The 25,465-nt window shown below is 27.4% G+C and overlaps 1 protein-coding gene across 2 annotated transcripts; it reads left to right on the forward strand.

The window, feature by feature from the left end:
* The first annotated feature begins 9 nt into the window (after positions 1 to 9).
* Positions 10 to 19,049, forward strand: LOC129984438 (THAP domain-containing protein 1-like). 2 transcript variants are annotated; one of them, XM_056094320.1, is made up of 6 exons: positions 10 to 510; positions 1,622 to 1,802; positions 2,771 to 2,842; positions 7,432 to 7,635; positions 11,715 to 11,807; positions 14,254 to 15,967. In XM_056094320.1, exons 1-5 carry the CDS (start codon positions 443 to 445, stop codon positions 11,775 to 11,777), a joined length of 588 nt encoding a protein of 195 aa, XP_055950295.1. In that variant the 5' UTR covers positions 10 to 442; the 3' UTR covers positions 11,778 to 11,807; positions 14,254 to 15,967. The 2 variants fall into 2 exon arrangements, with proteins under 2 accessions (XP_055950295.1, XP_055950294.1); XM_056094319.1 differs by lacking the exon at positions 14,254 to 15,967 and adding an exon at positions 18,081 to 19,049 and having other exon boundaries at positions 11 to 510.
* Positions 19,050 to 25,465: the final 6,416 nt, after the last annotated feature.

Raw genomic sequence — 25,465 nt, forward strand, 5'->3', positions numbered from 1 at the left:
ATAATATTAAAACATTCACGAGAAAGAAAAATTTTAATTTGTTTACGGAAGTATAAACACAAGTCACTGCATTCAAATTTTGCAACTTTTTTTCAAAACATTCTATTTACTAACAAACTATATGAATTTCCTACCATATATCCAAAGCAAATCTCCAACTTTCAACAACAATATATGAAGTTCCGTTGTACATCACAATATGTGGAAACTTTTATGAGAACTTTTTCAGTATCTATTACTAAAAATTAATGCAATTTGGTACGGCTGAACTTATCTTATATTGAGATTCTAGCAGCTGAATAGGGACAGTAATTTTCGAAGCCTATGTACTTGCTGCTGTTTGCGAAACAAAACATCGCAATTAACAAAAAAAGAATTTGTAGTTCTCTGCAGAATTTTTAGTATCATAATCTGAATTATTTTATATATCAAGAGAGATAAAATGGCATACTGTGCAGCAATAAACTGCAAAAGTAAAATAGGAGAAGATCCTGCAAAAACGTTTCACAGGTAGAACTGCTGAATGGTTTAGAAATTATGATATTTTTACTAACAAATGCATGTATAAAATACATTCACATTTATATTCCAGAACTGCAGTTCGTTGAATCTGTATTGAATTTTAATTTGATACTTTATTCTAAAATTTTGAAGGGGTGATAATATTTTTAATAACCCTTATCGTGGCAAAATTGCTTTTTTGAAGAAAAGAAGAAAGAAATGTATATAGGTAGCTTCTTTAATCTATAAAAAACATCAAAATTTTTTTTAAAAAATCATGATATGAAAATTTTGAAAAAACAAGATGTATACTATTCTACACATTGCTACACGTACAGTGATTATAAACGTACAGTGATTGTATGTATGGTATACTATACAAAATGAACATAAGGGTTAATCAGTACTCTTTATTTTATTTTTTTCAACCATTTAATGCCAATCTTATATTGTAATGCACAATTTGTTTCCTGACCTTTATGAGTATAAGTGCTATTTTATGGATATTAAATTTTTTGTCATATTTCCATTACTATATAATATATTAATTAAAACTTTATACCAACTAGTAATCTAAATAAATTTCGTCTTAATAATTCGACATTTTGTCATCATTTGAGATATATTTTATATCTCTAAAAATCAATTTGTATTGACAATGCATTTGAAATACACCTTGGAAGTATTTAATCTTTTTGATTTCAACATTCATCATTATGAGATTCAATTTTAGTAGTTATGTTGTTCTTTTTTTATGATATACTGTTTATTTTTTAATATATGAGTAAAATTTAAATAACTATTAGTAGTGAGTAGAATTTATTGAAATTCATTTTAGTGATTGAAATCCTGGTATCTTACATTTGTTATTAAAATGTATAAATTATTTTTTACTGTAGTTATTGCACAATTAAAAGGTTCATTCAAAATCAAATTCGTGACTGTTCAAAAATATTATTATTTTGAGTGTTGGGTTTTCTGTATTGTAAGCTATGATTAGAAAAATGTAATTTTATATTGTTTAATTTATTCTATTATTTCTGCATGTTTGTTTTAGCTTTGAATTGAATGTTTTATATATAATTTACTATTATATCCTTTTGTTCTTTATTTATTTCAGATTTCCATTGTGGAATCCTCCTTTATTAGAAAAGTGGCTGTCAAATCTTAAACGTACTGATTTCTGGAAACCTGCATCTACTTCTGTACTTTGTTCTGATCATTTTGAAGAGAGTTGTTTCGACCAAATTGGAAATGTGAAGCATATTAGAGGAGATGCAGTTCCAACTTTATTTTTTATAGTAAGTTATTCATCTCTCCTTTTTAATTTGGATACTTTTTAAAATTGCCTCTAGTATTAAAATTAAAAAAAAATATCTAAATGGCAGTGTTAATTTGTTAAATTCCATATTGAAGATTAATTCAAGACTTCTAGTTACATTTGAAAAATGCAAATATTTTGTAATTAAATTCAAGCCAAAATATGCAAGTAATATTATGAAAGAAATATCAATGTATGTTATTAATATTGGTAGAAATAATTTGAGTGCAATATCATATTCTAAAATCTTTAAATTTTTAAATATTTTTTTTTGTAATTTTGTTGAATTTTTTTAAAGAATATTTAAAAAAATTTCAATTTTTTAAAGTAATTTTTTATAGAAGTTAAAATTTATAAATAATTTATACATTGTAAAAATATAGAATTAAAATGTTTAATTTTAATTCTAGGTATTAAATAGATTTTCTTCAAATTTTTCTCAGAAATATTATGAAGCATATAGATGGTTTCATAATATCTAATTAAATAATTATTTTTATTAATTAAAAACTATGATTCTACATATAATAACTAATTAAAATTTGGCCAATTAATGCAAATACTGCAGCGGATTTGCTAACATGCTATTTGATTATTTTAGTTGCATCATCTAGCCTGGTTGCTAACCCAGTTGCAATATATAGTTGTTTTTTTAATGAATTGATTCAAAATATGATCATAAAGAGATATATATTCATGTAATGGAACCTGGAAACTTATTGTAGCAGTAATTAATTGAATTCTGAAATGCTGTTATTTTTAATCATGTGTTAAATAATGGTCACCCCTTCCCCTTATTCAAGTGTATGAAAATATTTTTATATAATGCCAGATATTTAAGCTAGTTACCAATAATTTTGAATTCCTCTTATAAAAAATTATAGTTTATTCTATTTTTAAATAATTGACTTTTTCTGAACTTTATTAATAAATTTGCAAATTTTGTAGGATGACAAGCCTCAGTCGGAAAATTCTAATGAATCCCTTGAAAAGCCACAAATCGTTAGTGTTATATCTTTGGTAAGCATTGTTAATTTCTTTAAGAATTACTCTCTCTTTCTTTCTTTCTTTTTTTTTTTTTTTTTTGAATTTGTAGAAAGCTATATTATGTATATGCCAACATATTTGATGCAGAAATATGACATCTGTTTTTAATAAAATGCCATTTAATATTTGCTATTACATTACAAAACTTGTATTTGTAAAGTATCACAAAAATTTATATGTGACTTCTAGTTAATATTTATATATTTTTTATGAGTAAAAGTGTATTTTAGTGTACCCCTTGCTGCACCAAGGATGCCAAGTCGCCATTAAAGATGGTGGGCAAAATAAACAAACACTTCTGCAAAATAGTTATGATTACCACTTTCTGCATTAAAATTATGATCTTTATTGATAAGTATTGTTTCATCTGAGATTTTTTTTAACCTTTGGGATCTCTATTGCTGCTTATCTTAACAATTCTGGAATAAAGAATTTTTTAAAACCGATTGCACCAATCTGTTGTGTAGAGAATAAAATTTAGAGCATGTGATGCCTTCGGCATCTGAAGAAGGCACCGGGCAAAATTTTTTAACTTTAAAAAAAAACATCCTATGGCTTTACTAGCAGCAGGAGTGGGATCCTAATAGTTTTGTTTCATTGAACATAAGGACTGTACATAATCAAAAGAAAAGAAATAACAAAGAAAGAAACAATCAAGCCATTCTCCATACAAAATTTTAAACAAGCATGCTTTTTCCAACTTCATCAACTTGTAATATATATTCCACTCGCTCTTTATCCATTCTGCAAATTCAAAATATTTCCTCCATCCCATTCACCATACATCTGTTCTTGAACAATTAGTGACATAATGAATTATCAAGGAAACCGTCAGATCAGAAAAAGAATTACAAAAAATGCAAGGAATTCCATTGCAGATGATTTTTTAAAGTAAGAATTCAGACGATTTTTTAAAGTGCATACAGACAATTAATAATTACGAAAAAATAAATATTTTCTGCTCATATTTACATTAAAAATAAAATTACAGTGTCTTATTAGTAGTAAAAAACTTTTAATTAGAATTCAGAACTAAATTAAAATCGTTAGTAAATATTTTTTATTCAACATTTTTTTATAAAATAGTTGTAGTTTATGTACAACTCAACCGTTGTAAAAAGTAGTAAATAAAACAGCATTAGGGTTGCTAGAAGATCGTTTCATTTGGTTGCCATATTGACAACAAACTCAGGGGGCACACTAAACTACACTTCAACCTTTTTATCTTAGCAAACATACCTAATTTTGTACCAGACAAAAGTATTTGTTGGAAATTTTATCATTATAAAGAAAAATTATAAAGAATCATTATAAAGAAATATTGGTTGCAGATTTTGAAATATTACTTAATTAAGCCATCAGTGATGAATGATACAAGCTACAGTTGATGAACTTGAAAAAGCATATAAAGAAAAATATCCAGAATAGGCTGAAAGGCTTGACAGGGTTATTTCCCAACATGACAATGCTCATCCATATGTTGCCAGATCAGTGGGAGGAACTTCAGAATAACTTAGCTAGCATGTGTTACCTCATTCTCCATATTCACTAAATGCTGTTCCATCAGATTACTATTTGTTTTGTTTTATGCAGACTGCCCTTTCTGAAGAGAAGTTCAATTCCCAGGCAGATATCAAAAATTGACTTGGTAATTCAATTGCATCTAAACAGTCAGATTTTTCTTTTTTTTTTTTTACAGAATTTGCTTATTGTTAAAATATGGATAAATGTTGTGATTGTAACAAACTGTATCCTTTTTTCAACTTAAAAATAAATAGTCATATTTACACACCTAATACAGTTGTAAAAGAAAATTATGAAGTTATTGTATTAGTTATTATATTATATTGTAATATTGATATAATGTATATGATTTTTAAATATAATTTTAATGTTTTTTTTTCAATTCATAATTTAATGTCTCCTTTGTGGGTAAATTCTGCTGAAATCCCAGTTGAAAATCGAATTATTATTATCTGTATGAACTGCAAAAAACATTAAGCATGACTTATCAGATTTAACCTGCTTAAAACTCATAAGATCTAATATTTGTTGAATGATTTAATTGATTTGAGATATTTTTTTAACAAATTTAATGAATAATGGGCTTTTTCATTATCTTAGAATGGAATTAATATGTGTGTGTGTGGTTGCAGTTGTTTGTTTGATACTTGCAAATCTTCATTCTGGTATGTTGATAGTCAGTTGTAAACTGTAAAATGAGATCTAAGTAAATAAACTGTGTGAAAGGTAGATATGATGAGGTGGTATCTCATATCTATCTTTCATACAGTTTAGATTTATTTATAATTGATATTGATTAAAGAAATGCAATTTAAATGTAAAAACTACATTTAAAAGTACATAAAAAATATAATATGCTTTGAAGAATGCAAAATGGTAGCAATTTTGCTTTATTCCCCCTCCAAAAAAAGCAACTTCAGGAAGAAAGATGTTCATTTGGAAAAGTTCAAGCAGTAATTTCTAAAAAAAAAAAAAAAAAAAAAAAAGACAAACATTCATTCTTTTTTAATATAAATATATGTCTATGTGTCCGTATTCTGAAGTTTTTCCTACATTAATTACTATATTTAGTCTGTGCTAGAAATATTCTCCATTGAACTATTGAGGAATACTTATAAGATTTTGTTTCATTCATAACTTAAAATTACTTTGAGATCCTATATGGTTTAGGGAGGTTGATTTTGAATGTGTGGGCAATACATCATAGTCATGTTTTATAGAAATTAATACAAAGGATTATAAAAACTGAGAAAATTACTGAGAAAAATTTCTCCTTCTAATATCTAAGACACTTGGATTTTTCCTTAAAACGTTCATAGTAAGTATTTATTGTCATCCATGAACAAAGAATTAAGGTGCATTCCTTTAGAAAAAACAATAATAGGAACTAAAAGTATTAATAATAAAAGTACCTCAGCACAATACTTCAGTATTATCTCGGTATTAATATCAAAGTTGTAAATGAGTGTTAACTTTGTAGGTACCTATAAATATACAAATTTATGTCAGATCTATTACTGTTACTCCTCAATTAGTTTCATGGGCTTTTTGATGATGATAACAAATTTTCTTCTGTTCAGAATCTGCCTTGATAATGAATTAGGAAACATCTTACTGGGTACTGTTTCTAGTGTTAATCACTATACTCACCATTATACCAAATTCTTTTTTAGTGTTAGTGTAGTCATAGTGAAATGCATATAACAATTTTCTAAGCATATAGTGATTTAATCATTAAGAAATGGATCTGACAAATATAGAATTATCTGTTATATTTGAAATCTGCTTCTGTTTTGCCAGAATTATAAATCCTGTTTCTTTGCATTAATAGTTATACATATCTGCCCTTTTGAGATACGATGTTCTATTAAACACTTTCAAGTGATTGCTTTTACTGGGCATTCCATCTTCAGTCCTTTATAACTGCAAATTAAAACTTTTAACAACATCTGATATTATGGCAATTTGCCGTACTTTGTTTCAAGATCCCTAGCTTTCCTATGACAGAATATGTACCCAAATGATGTCTTAGAGGCAACTTCTATTCAATATTTATGGGGAAAAAAAGTTTGCAGTATAATCTGAAACATCAAACAAAGTGATTTTTCTTTCGTGCATCAGTGCTTCTAATTTGAAAGTAGAAACAACTTGTTCTATTTTTATGTGGATAAGTATTATCTTATATATTCTATTGCATCATTTCCCTCCTTTGCCTTTGTTATAAAGTCATGGGGTCAGAACCAAGGATTTCAAATTCTAAAATTAAATTTTTCAAAATTCTGTCTTGCATGGAAAGCTAGTGCATTTTAAACTCTGATATCAAAGATTTGAAAATGTTTTTCTTTTCTGGAGAGGCATAATAACTTTGATAAGGAATGTCAACTCAAATGTTTCTGATTGCATGATTTTGAATTGTAAGGTTCATCTGAAAATAACACTGATATTGTTTCAAACAAAATATTAATTGTACGAAATACTAATATAATTTTTGCAAATGAGTGAAGGTCATAAATGCTGTATTAAATAAATATTTTTTTTAATTATTTGTCAAACAATGTATATTGTTATATTAACTAAAGTATTATTAGTTTCATTGCAGTTAAATGACTTGTAATAAATTCCTATTTTTAAAAAGTAATATTTTACTTGTGCAAAACAAATTAATTATTTAAAAAAAAATCCATTTTGGCAATGTTTCTATTCTGAAGCAATATATTAATAATATTGTTTTATCACAGATATTGCAAAAACTAACTGAGGGAGATGTCAAACCAAAATAAATATAAAAATTTCATATTTTTAAGATTTTCCTTAAAGCATGAAGGATGACTTATTCTAAATTATTAAATAAAACAATGGTTTATTTTAATTTGTAAAGAAATGAAAATCTTCGGTATATCTTTTAATTGCATAATATGTTTGTGGTATTTTTTATTTATGTATAAGTTTTGACACACATATATACAAATTTTTAATCATATTGTTATTGTATAACATTTAGAAATACTTTATTCTTCTTTTCCCCCTCTCATTTGTAGGATAATCTTTTCAAATCTTCATTAAATAAGGGAGCTGATCCTCTTCGATTGTTTCATGAGAAGATTGAAGAAATTTGCAAACAAAAGAAAGAAGCAGAAAGGAAAAAAATAATACTGCAGCTGTTACTTTCTTTCAAGCGTTTTTCAGTTAATCAGCAAAAAATTAAATTAGTCCTGAATCGATCAAGGATATTGAGAAGAAAAGTGAGCACATTTTCTAATTAACTTTCAGCAGAGCCAGCTTTCTTTATAAAGGGGCCTGCATGCAAGAAATCATTTGGGGCTCTAAAGTTTGTTTTTTTGTACAGTAAAAAAATTACTAATACGAACATATAATACTATTGCATGTTTATTTAATGCATGATTTTGTTTTACTATTAATTACTTCAGACACTTTTTTATAGGGTTCTTTTTTATACTTAGTATAGCAAGTGCATTTAAGCATTCTAGACACATCCTTCATCAAAGACAATTCTTTATTAATTTTAATTTGTTGAAAAAGCACAGCACATTTATAATAATAACTGGCAATGTAAAGAAAAGTTTTAATACATTTAGAAATAATTCATTATAATTATCATTTAGTATGCATTGCCATATGTCTTGTGTGTTATTTCCATCCTTTTCATTCAAAATCAAATCCTATAGCAAACCAGTTTCGTGGATTGGGTTTTCTTCTACGTCTTTGATATAAAACTTTACAAAATTTTTGGATCATTTTTCTAATTTGTTTTTCTAAAGTTTTCATATCAGCAATTAATTTTAAATATTTTTAAATTCATATTCTATCTATACAATAACAATATCAGTTGCAGTGTTAAAATATAACATCTAAATTCCTCTACCAGGTTTTCTATAATTCAAATTCTCACTATTTTGGTACATAATCTTTTTTTCTTTTTCGAATTCGTTTTTTAGGAAAATGTTCTGAAATATTCAGATTATGAGAATCACCTTTGCTTCATCTAAAAAATGTGTTAAAGTTTCAATTTCTGTTTTAAATTTATTTTTTAAATTAAAAGCAAAAAACAATTATTTTTGCTTGAAATAGTTAATTGATAGTGTTAATTTTGGACAATATTGCAAACCATATCACTAAACATAAAATAAATAATATTTCTTGTATTGAATTCAATAGACTTTTAGTTTCAGATACTGCTGTATTATAGTTATTTGCATCAAAAATTTTTCTAAGGCATTACAATTTTGTTCTAACAGTGTATACATTACTTTGACCGAATTTACTTAGACTTCCCAAAGAGCATCACATAATGATTTAAGACTAACGTTTAGATGCTTTTGTAGAAATTCCCTTCTTTTTGTAGATGTAGAAAGTAAATAATATGAAAGTTGTAAAATCCTCAAAATATTTCTATAAATACTGTTGGAAGTAGCACCGCAAATTAATATATTAAGAGTGTTATAGGCAAGGCACATAGATTCCACGAAGGTTTAGAGCAATTATTCTCAATTGTACACTTTTATATTTTCCTTTCATGTTGCTACCATTTTTGTATGCCTGTCCACTACAATCCATAATATTTAAATTAAGCTCGCTTAATCTTTTCAATAGTTTTGGCTAGTCCTTCTCCAGGCACATCAATTACTACAATAGACCCTATAAATAACTCATTTATAGTTAATTTTTTCTCTTCAAAATTTACCTACTGAATAATAATTGAAGTTTGTTTCTTATGGGAAGTATCAGGAGTACTATCCATTTGGATACTGTAGTATCTGGCTGTTTTTATATCATCTTGAATTTTGTTAAGAATGCCATTTCCTAAAGTAGGAATAATTTGTTCTTGTGATCTATGTGCTAAATGCTGCACAATCCTATTTTTTGAATGTTTTAGATGGAATGTTCATTGTTCAGAACATTATTTTAGTTTTTGATCATGTTGGGGGGGGCCTTCAATAGTGGAGCCCCTGTGCATAGCATCTGCCGCAACTCCCAGATGGCTGGTCCTGACTTTGCCAGTTTATAAAGCCATGTAATTATTAAAACTGATTAACTTTAACGAGAAGAATTTTCTTTACAAAATCAAACTATTTTTTTTAACTCTGAGGTATCTCCTTACAATCAATCAAAACAATTTATCTTTTGAACAATTTTTAATGATATGATCATCAACATCATTTAAACTACTTTTGTTGGGTAATACTCATGATAGTTAATTTTATATGTGCAGAGTATTTCCTATTTATAGGCTTATACAAATGTTGTATAACTAAAATAATTAATATTTTTCTCCTTCAGTTGAACTAAACTGTTTCTATTGAATCACCAATCGTATTCATATTTGCTTGTCTTATTCAATCTAATTGTATATGAGGATTATATATATATTTTTTACTAAAGAAAGAAAAGCTGGGCAATAATTTCAAGAAATATTGATTTTCAGTAAGACCACTGATCTTATCTTTTAACTCTTTGGAAAGAGAAGAAAGCGAAGAAAATCGGAATTATTTCTTGAAAATATGATGTTTTTTAATAAAAAAATGTATAAATTTTAATTTTGAATCTTTATATTATTGAAAATATAGGATTATGTGTGAATATTCATTTTTAATTTAATTTAAAAAGCACCTAAAATTCATTGAATGTAAATATAATTTAATAATAGGATTACATTTTGTAATGAAAAAATTATACATGTATTTCATGTCAATAAATTCTATAACTGAAAACAGACATACAGTAAAATTCTAATGCTGTAGGTTTCAAAATTTAATTATTCAAATTGCTATTTAACAAATTAGAATCTGTTCAATTTGTGCAGTAACTAAAGCAACATTGGTATTATTTGCCATAAAATACATACCTGTAATTCTGAAGAAAAAATATATTGAACACAATTTTACAATATGGCTTTAAAAAATATGTAATGCATATATTTCATGATTAATTGTCACTTTAGCGTTATTTTGAAAAAATATTATTGAGATGATAATATTTATGTGAGCCTTAAGAGATTATTTTATGTTGTTTCTTTTCAGTAATATTTGTTAGTGAATATTATTTTATATTATGCTGTTTCAAATCCTTATCCTACAGTATCCAAATGAAACATACAAAATGCAGGTAATTTTCAAAATAGAAAGTAAAAAAATAAGTTTCAAAGAAAAAGTAAAATGGATAATGATTTTTAAGCGTGAAAATTGCTATGTTCCAAGAAAGTTGTCATATTACAGTATTCAAATTGAACTTATCTGCACATTTTTGCATATTGCTTTAACAATACCTTTTTAACAAAGCTTGATTGTACTACATATTATTAAATAAAACATTCTACATGATTAAAAATGGGATTTAATATTATAAGTAATCAAATAATAAAGTAATATATAAAATTTCTCATTTAAATAATTATCACAATATTAATAATTATCATAATTAAAAGCATGGCTTTGTTAAAAAGGTATTGTTAAAGCAATATGCAAAAATGTGCAGATAAGTTCAATTTGAATACTGCAATATGACAACTCTCTTGGAACATAGCAGTTTTCACGCTTAAAAATTACAATAAATAATAAACAAATGTTTATTATAATATTATTTCACAATAAATAATAAATTTCCGCATGTGATCATTTGTTTTCCTCAAAATTGTTTTTGATGCTTTAAAATAATTTCATACTACATTAAATGATCATTATATATGATCATTTGAAGGTTCATAACTGTCATTCACACAATGTTCATTCGTTTTATTAAAATTCAAAATATAACAAGCAGTGTACAAAAAAAAAGAAAGAAAGTATGAAGTTTTTATGAGAGCCTAGGAGTCTTTCATTAGTCATTTTTTGTTCATTTATTTATTAATACTCCATTGGCTTTTTATTGCATTTAGCATGTCAGATTAATATTACCTCTCAAAAGGAGTAGTTGATGGAAAGTTTATATAATATGGTCATTTGTTTATTATTCAGTCCTGAATTAAGAAAAAAGTTTCATTTGTTTATCTTTGTGTGAAATTCGTATGAATTGTTTAAAAAAAACAAAAATGAAGCTATTTTAATGTAGAAACTGAAAATGACCTTCTATATTGATAACTTAATGTTTGCAACTTGATTTAATTGATATTGTTTCTTGTAATAAATGATTTTTTTCCCTTATGTTTTAACATATGTTTAGCATCAATTTAGCAAATTCATAATTATTTTTATGTGTTTGTTTGATTTCAGTGTTGAAATTTATGTATACTAGAAGAAAAATATTTTGTTGGAATAAAAATTAAGTGTATTTTTTAAAAAAAATTGATTTTGTATGATTGTTGCAGATGATGCAGACTGCTATGATTATGATACTTCTAACACAAAAACAATTTGCAATTAATAGCTGATGATTCCTGATTAGATTCTTTTATAAAGTGGTAAGTTTTAATGTTTCAGCTTAAAAAGAAAATTGGCAATTTAAAATTAGTACAAAAATTGCAACACATTTTGCTTGTTGTTTTCTTCTTTTGCAAAGTATCGAAGACTTAAAGGAATGACATCAATAATTTGAGATTTATATAAATCTAAGATAATGTTGGGATTTTTGAAAACTTAGAGAATTTTTTTTTTTAATGTTAGGAAGTTTAATATCTGGCATATAAAATTCTATTATTCCAATGTCAATTTAGATTTTATCAGGCAGTTTAATTTGGTTTAAAATTATGAGAAAGAACAAATGATTAGAGTTTTGTGCTAAAGAGTAAATAATATATTCAAGGAAGCATTTAATTGTCAGCAAAAGCAAGTATTCTAGCTTATTTGTTTTATTATTTTTTAAATAATATTTTTGTTAATTATTGTTAGGAGAGTGATATCTTTATCAGTGAATTTTAAATGATTAATGATCAAAAAATCATTTTAAGGATTTATTTTTTTAGTAAAGGATATATATTGTTATTAAGAAAAAAAGAAAATTTTACAACATTTATTATTTTTCTATCCATTATTATTAATTTTATTATTGTAAAAAATTTTTGACTTATTTAACCATAAAAATTTAAATGATTTATTATATTTCAGATTCTTAATGATGTATGAATACATCAGTTTTTAAAAATATGATCTTAACTTTCGGCATTTGCTGTTATTAAAATGTTATTTTGAAATTATCAGTTGAACTTTTTTTTCCCAGTGTTATTTATATGAAATGTTGGACAAGTTATTTTACAAATTTCAAAAGAATCTTGTCGGATTTAATAAATTTATCCTATTATTCTTAATCATAATATATTGGGTTGGCAACTAAGTAATTGCGGATTTCACTCATAGATGGCTTCAGTTGAATTTTTAGGTTTGCAGACGTAGTACAAATGTAAAACACATTTTGTTATTTGATAGTTGGCAATTCAGCTGTCAATCAGTAAAAAAAGTTTTTTGATCGGTTGCGTAGTTTTCGTTTTCCGTTCGTTGAAAAATGGAAAATCAAAAGGAACATTTTCGTCATATTTTGCTTTTTTATTTCCGCAAAGGGAAAAACGCATCGCAAGCTCATAAAAAGTTATGTGCTGTTTATGATGACGAAGCCTTAAAAGAACGGCAGTGTCAAAATTGATTTGCCAAATTTCGTTCTGGTGATTTTTCACTCAAAGATGAAAAACGCTCTGGTCGTCCAGTTGAAGTTGATGACGACCTAATCAAAGCAATAATCGATTCGGATCGTCACAGTACAACACGTGAGATTGCAGAGAAGCTTCATGTATCACATACATGCATTGAAAATCACTTAAAACAACTTGGCTATGTTCAAAAACTCTATACATGGGTTCCTCACGAACTGAAAGAAACGCATTTAACGCAACGCATTAACAGCTGCGATTGGCTAAAGAAACATAATGTAAATTATCCATTTTTAAAACTACTGATAACTGGCGATGAAAAATGGGTTGTTTACAACAATATCAAGCGGAAAAGATCGTGGAGCAGGCCAGGTGAACCAACTCAAACAACATCAAAAGCTGATATTCATCAAAAGAAGGTTTTGTTATCAGTTTGGTGGGATTACAAAGGAATTGTCTACTTTGAACTCTTACCACCCAACCGAACGATCAATTCTGATGTCTACATTGAACAATTAACGAAATTAAACAATGCAGTTGAAGAAAAGCGGCTCGAATTGACAAATCGAAAAGGTGTTGTATTCCATCATGACAATGCAAGGCCACACACATCTTTGGTCACTCGGCAAAAATTATTGGAGCTTGGTTGGGATGTTTTGCGACATTCACCATGTAGTCCTGACCTTGCACCATCTGATTACTTCTTGTTTCGATCTTTACAAAACTCTTTGAATGGTAAAAATTACAATAATGATGATGATGTCAAATCGTACCTGATTCAGTTTTTTGCTAATAAAAACCAGAAGTTTTATGAACGTGGGATTATGATGCTCCCTGAAAGATGGCAAAAGATCATTGATCAAAATGGGCAATACATTACAGAATAAAGTTATTTAGTTCCATGAAAAATTGTCTTTGATTTTCTAAAAAAAATCCACCATTACTTAGTTGCCAACCCAATATATAATCAAATGTTTAATAAAAATGTATTCTAGATTAATTATATGAATGTAAAATATTAATGTTTTTTTTTCAATATTGCTTTATTTTAAGGAAATGATTGTTTCCTTCTGTATATATTTTAAAAACTTTATTATATATTTTCTATTAATATATTAAAAATATTTTTCAATGGAAAGTGTGTGGAAGTGCTATATCTATTAATTTAAGAAAAATGACCTATTATAAATACTATCTTTATCATAATTTCTTATTTTAAATTATTTTTTTATTTGCTCAAATTTTATTTCATTTTTCATTATTTCAGCCTTAATCACCAGCCTTTGCTCCTAATCAGTCATCGCACTTTCATTGAAAATACCATCATTTAGTCATCATCATCACTATTTTCTAACCTAGTTGTTATTATTTCAAGGAAATGTAGTTTCAGATGAAATCTTTCCATTAGGGAAAGATTTATTACCTCTGAAGCAGACAAATGTGACCATCAGATAATACAGAATGAGTGTTTATTTAGAAATCCCTCGTTTCCAATTAATTTTCCCTATAAAATAATTATAGACAACAATTTAAGTGTTTAAAGTAAATTAAAAATAAGCTTAATTACTCTTAATTACCAATAATTGTAATTATAAAATATCATGATTTATTAATATATTTGAAAGAATGTCAATGCTGACTATAAAATTGCTAAAGAATATATCAATGTATTTTAATATTCATGCAGTGATATTTGTTACATATATTCATATTGGAATATAACTATAAAAATCAAATTCATATATTAGTAATAAACAAAGTATTATAAATAATCTGTAGTAACTTCATTTTATTTGGATTCTGAAGAGATTTGACGTTCCAACATGTTAAGTCTAATGTTTTATAATCAAGTTGATAAGTGTAATATTTTGTGGTTATCTAATGCAGCAGTAGATGATCAGTTTGTGAACATAATTCATTCAAAAATTATATTTGTTAATCAGTCATTGATTTATTATAGCTTTCTGTGGAATGGAATAAGATTAATTTATTCTGAAGATCCTTTAAAAACAATTAAATTATTCTTAACTAAATTTACATATGTGATTTTCTCATGTGTAATTTTTTCTGCTTGAACTTTCTTAATTACATTTTTCTTAGCAAAGATTGAGTATTTTATTATTCTGTTCATATCATTCTGCTTAATCGCATCTGACATCAAATTTCTTTCTTGGCTTTTATCTATGGTTTTGTTTCTATAATAAACTTTGTTTTCACTTCCCGGCTTTTTTAAGAGATTATAATATGGTAGGATTTTTAATGAAAAATTCCAAAGCATACTTTAAAAAATTCAATGCTAGAAAATGATTATGTATTCATTATCTAAGTATAAAAATCTTCTACAAAAAAGTTTTTAATCTACTTTATTCATTGTATAGACCTGTTCATTAACTAATCATCCACATTATTTTATGATTTATATAATCTGATTTATTTAATTTAGTACTTATGGTACTGGACAATTTTCTGATTACACATTTTACTTAAGATTCTAGAAAAGAAACCATAATTGGTGAAAATCACCATTTATTGGTGATTTGTCATGAAGGCTGTAAATATCAACTATTTTATTTTAAAGCTGAAGATCTGGAAATTTTACCTTTCCATCTGTGGATTGCTGTATAATATTTCAAATGACAGCAAATGTTAAACATTTAAATATTTCTAAAAGGCTCTAAATTATATGATCATAAATTTTGGTGTGTTTCCTTTCTTTTTTGTTCCTGTTCTACCCTCCCCCCTTCCCCCTTTAAAATTAAATTTTTATTAGTTTGTATTGCTTTTAAAGTGTCACTATCAAATAACATATCTAGATCCATGTTGAAAAAAAAATTGATCATGCCTTAAAATTTTTTGAAAAATTGAAATTCTCAGGAATTGTCTCATTATTAATGAAATTTTGTAATTTATGTAGATTTAAAATTGCTTTTATTAAAAAAATATGCAATAAAATTTTTTATAACAATACACATCAAAATGACCTTAAGCAATTTGTTTTTTTTTTAAAGCATTCAATTATGATTTGTTTTCTTTGCATTTCTGTTATTTATTTAAAAAAATGTATTTTCTTTATCAAATGATTTTTACATAATATCCATATCTACATTAATAACTATTAACATAAACAAATCAAAAGTTTTGAATTTGTTCAAAATGATTTAATTAAATCTTATTTCTGATGTTTAGTTGTATGATTATTTATTTGTGCATTTAATATCAATATATTTATTTATGTGAAAAAAATCTATAACTCTTTTCTTACTGTATGTTATTTTATATGAGCTTAGAAACTTTTAAAATATTAAGATGTATCTATGTGAATGATTAATAACTTCTATCAATGAAATGTATTTTTCCATACTATTGAAATGGATGTATAACTTTTATTATTGACATGAGTAAATAATTTTTTATATATGCTGCATTCAGATACTGAATTCGAAATTGTTTGTGTTTTGATTTTGTTGACAGAATAATGCATTAATGACAGCACTTTTGTGCAAATTTTTATATTATGTAATTGCAGTTAAGTGAAAGAATTTGTGTTGTTTAATAAAGTTTTGTGTTTATTAAATAGTGATTTTTTTCTCTTTTATGTATATTTTTCCCCAATAAATTATCATATTCAGTAAAGGACAGTCATATGTGATAATAATTTCATTTCATATTATCTGAAAATATTTTTCAATATATTATTGTTTAGTGTCAGATTAATTTTTTAAAAAAAATAATTGATATTTTTAATTTAGAAAAAGGTGCCATTAATTCTTTCTTTTTCATTCAGTCAAATATATAAAATATGCAAAAATTATGGAACATGGCTTGATATCTTAAAATGCTGCTGGGAAATGTAATGTCAATAATCATCATTAGAAATTTCTTGTACTTTATAAAAATTACTTCAATTTACCAAATTAAAAATTTGTGCAGCCTTCTTAGTGCAAAAGTGCTAAATTAGAAATCTTTTTGTTTTGATAAGCATCAACAGAAAAAGCTGTCATTTTCTGCAATCGGAATTAATAAATTTTTATGGATTACAATGCACACTGAATGCTGAAATTTTGCATAAAAATTTCGAATGAAATTATATTGAAAACTTTCTATTCACATTTAATATCCATTTTAATGCCTGTAAAAAGTGTGCATCACCAAATTTGAATTTTAAAACCAAAATTTATACATGTACATTTTGATGAAATGTATTAATTTTATTTATATATATATCTTTAACAAATACATCAGATATTCATTGATAAAATCAAAAATTTGTGTTTGAGTAGAATTCACAGCAATATTATTATAAATATAATTTTATCCTTGTATAATATTCATTATTTCAAACAAAAATAAAAATTAATATATTAATACTGTAGTATTTTCAGATTTAGTAATCATTAATGTTGTAGTGCAAATATTGTCAGTGTAATAGTTAAAATTATTGGGCAAAAAGGGTGTTATGAAGTTGTTCCTTGCAAAAATATATCTGAAAAATGTATAAACATTTAGGATTATAATATCTATACAATTTCTGTTGATTATTAAATGAAATTTTATATCTTTGTGGGGAAAAAAGGTGTAGAAGTTTTTTAATGTGTTGACAGTTTTGTAATTTAGTCTTAGTTAAAAATTTTTAAAAAGTGACTGTCTTGGATTGAAAGCTTTGAAATATAAAATAAATTTTAGAGAAGTAAAAATTTGTAGAAATAATGACTTTGGTTTGAAATTTCTAGACTGTGCATTTAATCTTGCATTCTTTTTAATGAATTTTTTTTATCACTTATCATTTTTTCAGAAATGTTTCAAAAATTTGTGTTAATGTTTATTTATTTCAACAAATAATTAGTATTTGGATAATTATTTCATATTATATTTTTGACAAATTATTGTAAATATTATACAACTTTTGTTTTTATCATTGACCTAATGTAGATTTAAGATTTTGTGTAATATTTATGCTGATTTTTTTATTTGTGATTTCATCAAACATTTCTAGTTATGTTTTATTTTACTTCAAATTATTACATTTGGCAAAAAATCTCTCCTTTTGACTTTCTTGCTCTCTTTTATTTTATTACTTAAAAAACTTTATTACAGCTATCTCATCAAACAATTGGAGTCAGCAAGCCTTTGGATTATTTCTTACCAAGTTTGACCCTTATGCCATATAACCAATCTATACTGTCAGTTAGTATGAATGGGAATTCTTTAAAGATGAAATAGAAGCTGTCTGTCATGTCCAGTATGATTTGTTTGTAAAAGTCTGTAATGTAAGAATTTAGTAGTTAAAATTTGTAGCTATGAAATTTTCTTATCCATAATGTCTTTCTAGAAATGAGAGTGATGCATTTCTTCAATATACATTGTAAATGGGTATGATATTTAATGTAGCTGCCGTACATGTAATATAAAATATTAGATAAAAACTTGGCTTGTATCACTAAACAAACCTTACAGATTCCCTTAGAGAATACACAAAGATGCAGAAATGGTAAATCAGTAGCAGGTGGACACTTTAGATTTGGCAATATTTTATTCTTGGATAATATATGCATATGTCCAGTTTCACAAATTAAAAATTCGTTTGCTCACAATTGTACACACAAATATATTGTTACAAAATTTTCTTCTACAAATGCCGTCAATAAATCGTAATAACGCAGCGCATTTAATCGCTAGTTCAGCAGTTTGCTTGCTGTCTCATCCTCTAATTTCCCTCGGTCTTGAGTGCTTGCTTTTTTTTTATAGTCTTCCCACAGGAAGTGGCGTAATCTTGGGAAAGTCCCAGAACTTTCTCCAACTTTCAAGGAAAAACTGGTCTCGGTGATATAATGTTGGGACCATCTGGAGTCTTCTAGAAAATTCCTTTCGTCGCCAAGGTCGGCATGTCAGGGATACGTTTTTATCACTTCGTTTTAGCATTTTATGGGCTTTAACAGTACTGCTATTCTGACAATGGAGATCCTTGGTATTTGTTAGATGTTCCGTGCATTATTGCTTTGAGAGTCTCCGTAACATTGTACTCTCTAAATCGTCAGGTTGGTACTTGTGATCAGAATTTCGTATATAGTTTTGGATCCCCTCCTCCTTGATCTGTCTAACAGTTTAGAGATAATAATAATAATAATAAAGGCTTGATTTAATTAAATGAAGTGAAGAATTCGAATGTAATTTTTTTATGATTAGCTTAGAAATATGATTCATCTGCATACTTTTTGTTAATCATTAAAAAATTTGTTGATAAAAATTGATTTTCAGTTTAAAAAATTGATAAATGGATTATTAAATCAAAATCTTATAGTTCAAATTAAACTTTGATTTTTGAAAGGCAGATATAGTAGCTCTGCTCTGTTGACTAACTTTAGTTTGAAATCCAAACATTATGTTATACTCTTTCTGGTTACTGAGATTTCGATGTCCCAGAAATGAATGAAAAGATCGTTTAATACTATAAGTGACTGAAGCATTGCAAATTTATTTGTATACAAGTGCTCTTTTAAAAATTTTGTTCATCAAACTTGCTACATTTGATATTATTTTAAAATTATATACTTTGAGACTATTCTAGACTATATTATTTTCTCCGAGCTTCTTTTTCATGAACTTAAATACAACAGAACAGTAAGATGTTGTGTATATGAAGAAATTTTGCAAGCATCTGTTTCGTATTTTTTTCTGCATTTAATAATACCTGCCAAAAAAAAAATCAGTGTGAATATAAAAAGAAAATTCAAGTTTATATACAATATTTTAAAAAATTACTGTAAATAAAATTGAGTATGATTATTCCTTAATTCTTTATTTTTAATTTTCATTTCATTAAAAATCTATCCGCTTAAAAAAAACACTTTGTAATACTGATAAATGCTGCGTTACTTCCTCTACCATAGGCAGGTATCCAAATATGCAGCTTCCTCAGAAATGTGGTCACTGGGCAATCATGTCAAATAAATAGCATGCATTTTCACATAGTTATTAAAGTCAAAATTGACCCAAAATAAATCATTAATACATCAGGCAAGTTTCAAATGCTTAAGCAATTTGATACATTTATTAAAAATAAAAGTCTCATTATATGCACTATTGTCTAATCCACCTCTGCTTATAATTTTAATGAGAGTGTTATTAATGAATGCTTTATGTAAACAGCGTATTGTAAGTATGCACGCGATATTACAGTCATTGGCCGAAATTTAGAACAAAGCGAAAAATGCTGTACTTTAAGGTAAAATAGACCAATAGGTAGGGATTTCAAAGAATGTGCATATCGGAAAAGTCGTATGTTTTTATTGCTTTAATCTTTATATATATATATATATTCCAGTTTTTCCTAGATAACTTGAAAACGATAAATTCAATTTGAAAAATAGTTGTCATTGACGTTATAGAGCAGCGTTTCTCAACCTTTCAGTATTCGCGGCCCAGTTTTCAATCATAATTTTCATCGTCCCCCCCCCCCCGCTTACAATAAAATGTATACAACAATAATGTATATTCAGTATTTTGGATTTTGTTTTAAAATTATTTTTAACTAACTGCCATAACAAGAATAAACGCGAAACGCCAGCCAACGTTGGCGAGAAACCACATCTGTCATCTTGCCAAGTGGGCGATGAACAGACGAAGCGAATGAAAGCGGGGAAAATTTAAATATTACATTTGAAATGAAAGCCAAACAAGGAGATAACGTTAAAAGAATATGAAAGTTGAAAAATTCGTTAATGAAAGTTAACTTAGACGTGGTTAGATAAATTTAGAAACGGAATACATTTTTTCGAATAATAAAAGAAATAAAACAGAAGTATGACTAAACAAAAGAGAAAAAAATAAGTAATGTTCGTGGAAGGGAATCCACATGACCGATGCCGACTCGAGCATGCGCGGACTAAATGTTTTCTCATAGGAAGAAGGAAAATGTTCGATAACGCAAGTTTCAAATCCAGCCAGTCGAGTCGATCCTTTTATCACTATCGAATCTATCATGAATGTGTATGTTATATAAGTTTTTGTGTTAATTGCAATTCACCATATTAAATATTCACGGCAGCAGATTTATACAGACTCATGGATAAATTTTAAGCCGAAATAAGCAAGCATTAGATGATAATCAAGCATCAACAAGTACTCAGACGAGCGTGGTTCCGAAAATAAAATTAAAAAAATATTCAAGAAAGTAAATGAAGAAAAAACGTCCCTGTATCTCATTTGCTCAAAAATGTTGGCCGCAGACAGCATGAAACCTAATAAACTTAAACGACATTTGGAAAAGCTTCATAGTGAGTACGTCAACAAACTCAGAGAATTCTTCGAATTAAAACTAAAATCAGATAAAAAGCAAAAATCATTTTTTAAAGAAACTTTGTCTGTGAATAAAAAAGCTTTAATTGCATCTTACAAAGTTCATATAAAATAGTCAAATGTAAAAATCCTCACACCATTGGTGAAGAGCTTATTTTACCAGCAGCAATTGAGATTGTAGAAACTATGTTTGGAGACAATTTTTCAAAAAAATTGTAATCCATACCTCTTTCAAATGATACTGTTGCTCGTCGAATTGGCGATATAGCTGAAGATGTACAGTGCCAACTTTTCTCGAAGTTGCGTGACAAATTGTTTTCATTACATCTTGTTGAAGCAACATATAGTAATAAAGATGCTCATTTAATTGCCTATGTTCGAATTTGTGATAATATGTCAGTAGTAAAAAACTACTTTTCTGCAAACCAATAGAACTCAAAACAACAGCGCTCGCATTATTTGCTATTTTAAATGATTTTATGAACGAGGCAAACATAGAATGGAAAAATTGCGTCGGAATATGTACCGATGGTGCTCGTTCAATGTCCGGAAGATTCCAAGGTATACAAGCACTTGTAAAACAAAAATCACCTCAGTGCACACATTGCATGATCCACAGAGAAGCTTTGGCTTCGAAAGAAATGAGTCCTGGTCTGAATATTGTGTTAAGTACGGTTGTAACCGTAGTAAATTATATAAAAAATGAGTCTCTTGAAATCGAGAATCTTTTCCCCACTTTGTAAAGACATGGGTTCAATACATGCAGCGTTACTATTTTATTGCGAGGCAAGATGGTCATCATGTGGAAAATTTTTGCAACGTGTTTATGAATTAAGAGAAGAAATCGCCAATTTCCTAGAAGAAGGAAATAGACCGGAGGCCGAGAATTTTCGCGATGGTTTATTTGTGATGAAATTGAGGTACTTGGTCGACATATTCGAGAAATTAAATAACTTGAATCATCAATTCCAAGGTGCAAATACACATATGTTGAATACGAGTGATAAAGTTAATGTTTTTTGTAGAAAATTGGAATTGTGGAGTAGAAATTTAAAGCAAAAAATCTAACAATGTTTGCAAATGTGGATGGTTGTACTAAAACTTACAAGGCTGAAGAAGAACATGTAAAAGTTGTTTTTGTAACCATTGAAAATTATTTTGCCATGCTAGCAAAGAATTTTAAAAAGTATTTTCATGCTGACGACAAACTGATAGCAAGTTACGAGTGGGTTAGGGATCCATTTCATAAGATTCCCGAAGGACTCTCAATTGATGAGGAAGAAAAATTCATAGACTTCACGACAAGTGGCGAAACTAAAAGACAATTTAGTAATAAATCACTATTTGAATTTTGGGCAGGAGTAAGGATGATTTTTCTGCACTAAAAACAAGGGCATTTTACATTCTATTACTATTCAACATCCTACCTTTGTAAAACTGTATTTTCTGCTGTAGCTCCTTTGAAGACAAAATATAGAAACAGAACTGAGAGTAACTATTTCTAATATCAAGCCTTACTTCGAAAAAATTTACTCTGCAAGACAGCCCCAAGGAAGTGATTAATAATTATTAAATTTGTTTTTAATTTAGTATGTTTTGATTTAGTAAGTTGTTTTACTTTAATAAGTTATTAAATATGTCGAAATGTGTTTTGTTTTCTATGTGTATGTGTGCTTTCCTTTCAGTCAGTTAATCAATTTTTAAAATAATATTTTCTCTTGGATATTCTGGCGCCCCCCTTCTTGTGTGATCTCGCCCCCCTAGGGGGGCGCCCCACAGGTTGAGAATCGCTGTTATAGAGCATTAAATTTTGCTGAAAACACATTCCAAATATGTCTTTTATAGGATTGAGTAGTAGTTCATCTTATTATAGTGCCTTAGTGCCGTGTAGCTGCTCCACGGTATTGAGACACTCTAAGAAAGGAAAGCAAATATGGAGTCTCTAAAATTCCTTGATAATTGAATTAAACATAAAATACTGAATTTTTAAATATTTGAAGGTTTTTTCTTGACGTTGGATAGAATGGTGATGAAAGACTTCTGCTAATGAAGATTCAAAGCAGAATGAGAGTTTGGAGAGGACGTGTTATATAAATGTGTTATCTTATTCAATAGGTTGTGGTTCAGAGTTGTTATTCATATCAAACTAGGATGAAAATAGTTTCTAAATGGTATGTTAATCAAACCGTATTAAACTAGTCTAAATAAAGCCTCCAAGTTTTTTATTGCCCAACTTCAACGAATAGAGGGAACACACACACACATTGAAAGAGGCAAATATGAAATCTGGCTCAAGAAATTTTGTATTCATTTAGTATTAAAATTGTATATTATGCTTGTAAAAGAGTAAGTAATAAGCAAGCAAAATAAGAATATCATAAAATAAATTAAGGAAAAAAGAAAGCTTTGTTTATAAATATCGATATAATCTTTCATTTCTATTTGCATAAAATACTTTACGATCTCCCCAAGATGTTATTTTATATTCTGAATTCCCTTCATAATTGTTACGATGTCACACAGTGTTCAGAATATTAATATCGTACAATATCTAGTAGTAGGGAATACAGACTATTCAGGATTAATGTCCATTAACTTTCTTTTCCATCTGCGTCTTCTTTTTCTTACTTAGAGACACTTGTTCATTGTGACATGATTATAATCTTTTATTGTTTCTACATCAGTTTCGGTAAGTGTGTTAGTGAATGAACGCAGTGGCACAACAAGAATAATAGAGCACGAGGCACAAAAAGATTTTCCTCTCCAGATTTCCTCAGTGGTTATGTCCTGAGCTTAATTTTAATTTCCTTGTCTTTCATCATAATTTTCTTTTTAAAGTGCGGAGCGCTAGCTAGGCTGCTACACAAGCCTGGTAGTCGGACATCTATATTCCCCTTGCCTCCGTATTGCTGTGCCACTACATGGATAGTTTTTACAATTCACATTAATAGTCTGATACTTCATCTCTTTTGGTACATTTTTATGATGCATTAAAAAGTGTTGGAAATTGTGAAAATCGAAGTTGGGAGTTTAGCATCTGTAACTTTATCTTTACAGGTTTGAAACTACAGATTTTAATTCAGGTTCCATCTGTTTACAGTATATAAAATTAAAAATGCAAGAATTGAAAAATATAATAAAAGAAACGAACAAGCTTTTTTTTTTTTTTTTTCATTTCAATTTTCTTTCAAAATACATTACAAACTCTTAGTAAGATGTTTTTTAAAATTAAAAACATGATTGACACAACAATTATTTGAAACATATATTTAAAAAGAACAATAGCAATAAGATTTGTTGTTCAAAAGATTCATAGATTTATCTATCTTTCTCTAAGTAGTTTTATTAATGATTCATTATATTAAAGACTAAGACCTTAATGAAATATTCACCTATATCATTTAATAAATGTCTTACAATATTTAATCATGAAAAAATATTTAAAATCGGGACATGAAATTTGTTATCGTATTTAGGGATGACGAATATTTTCAGAGCGGTCATTACGTAACCAATATCAAAAAGTCACAAATACAAGTGATCAATACTTTTCAAAGAGGGGTGTGATTCAAATCCTTGATACGATCTTACTGATGATATTTCGATTACAGGTTTTGGATCACGATAGAAAGTAACAATCGATACGATATCACTGAAATTTGCCGGAGTGGTGACTTTACTGCAAAGTGACAATCGATCTGTCCAATGGAAGCTCTCGAAAGAAATCTGTGATTGGATTGAAAAGTGAACGGACCGGTTATTGGAATTATCGTATCGTATCATTGAATTGCATATCACTGAAATTTATCGGAGCGGTGATTTCACCGGAAAGTGCGAGGCTTCACTGGAAAGTGCGAAGCCACCGCTCCACTTTACGGGAGTGACCGATATTCGTATTTGATGATGCACTATTCCATACAGATCATTTTTAATTGCTCGTGACATGATTGACTTTGATTACATGTACTCTGTTTAATGCTGGCGCCATCTATTGGTAGAATATAGGACTAAAGTAAACATTTCAAAGAAATGACATATAGTTTTAACTCATCTTTTCTAGAAAATGATTCACTCTAATAAATAAATTAAATAAATAGTTTTGAGAAAAAAAATAAAATTTAAGAAGTAAACTGAAACAGATAAATTAATTCAATCACACGTTAATTAAATTAGTAAATTAAGTG

The sequence above is a fragment of the Argiope bruennichi genome, chromosome 9, assembly GCF_947563725.1.
Source record: "Argiope bruennichi chromosome 9, qqArgBrue1.1, whole genome shotgun sequence".
NCBI classification, from domain to species: Eukaryota; Metazoa; Arthropoda; class Arachnida; order Araneae; family Araneidae; genus Argiope; species Argiope bruennichi.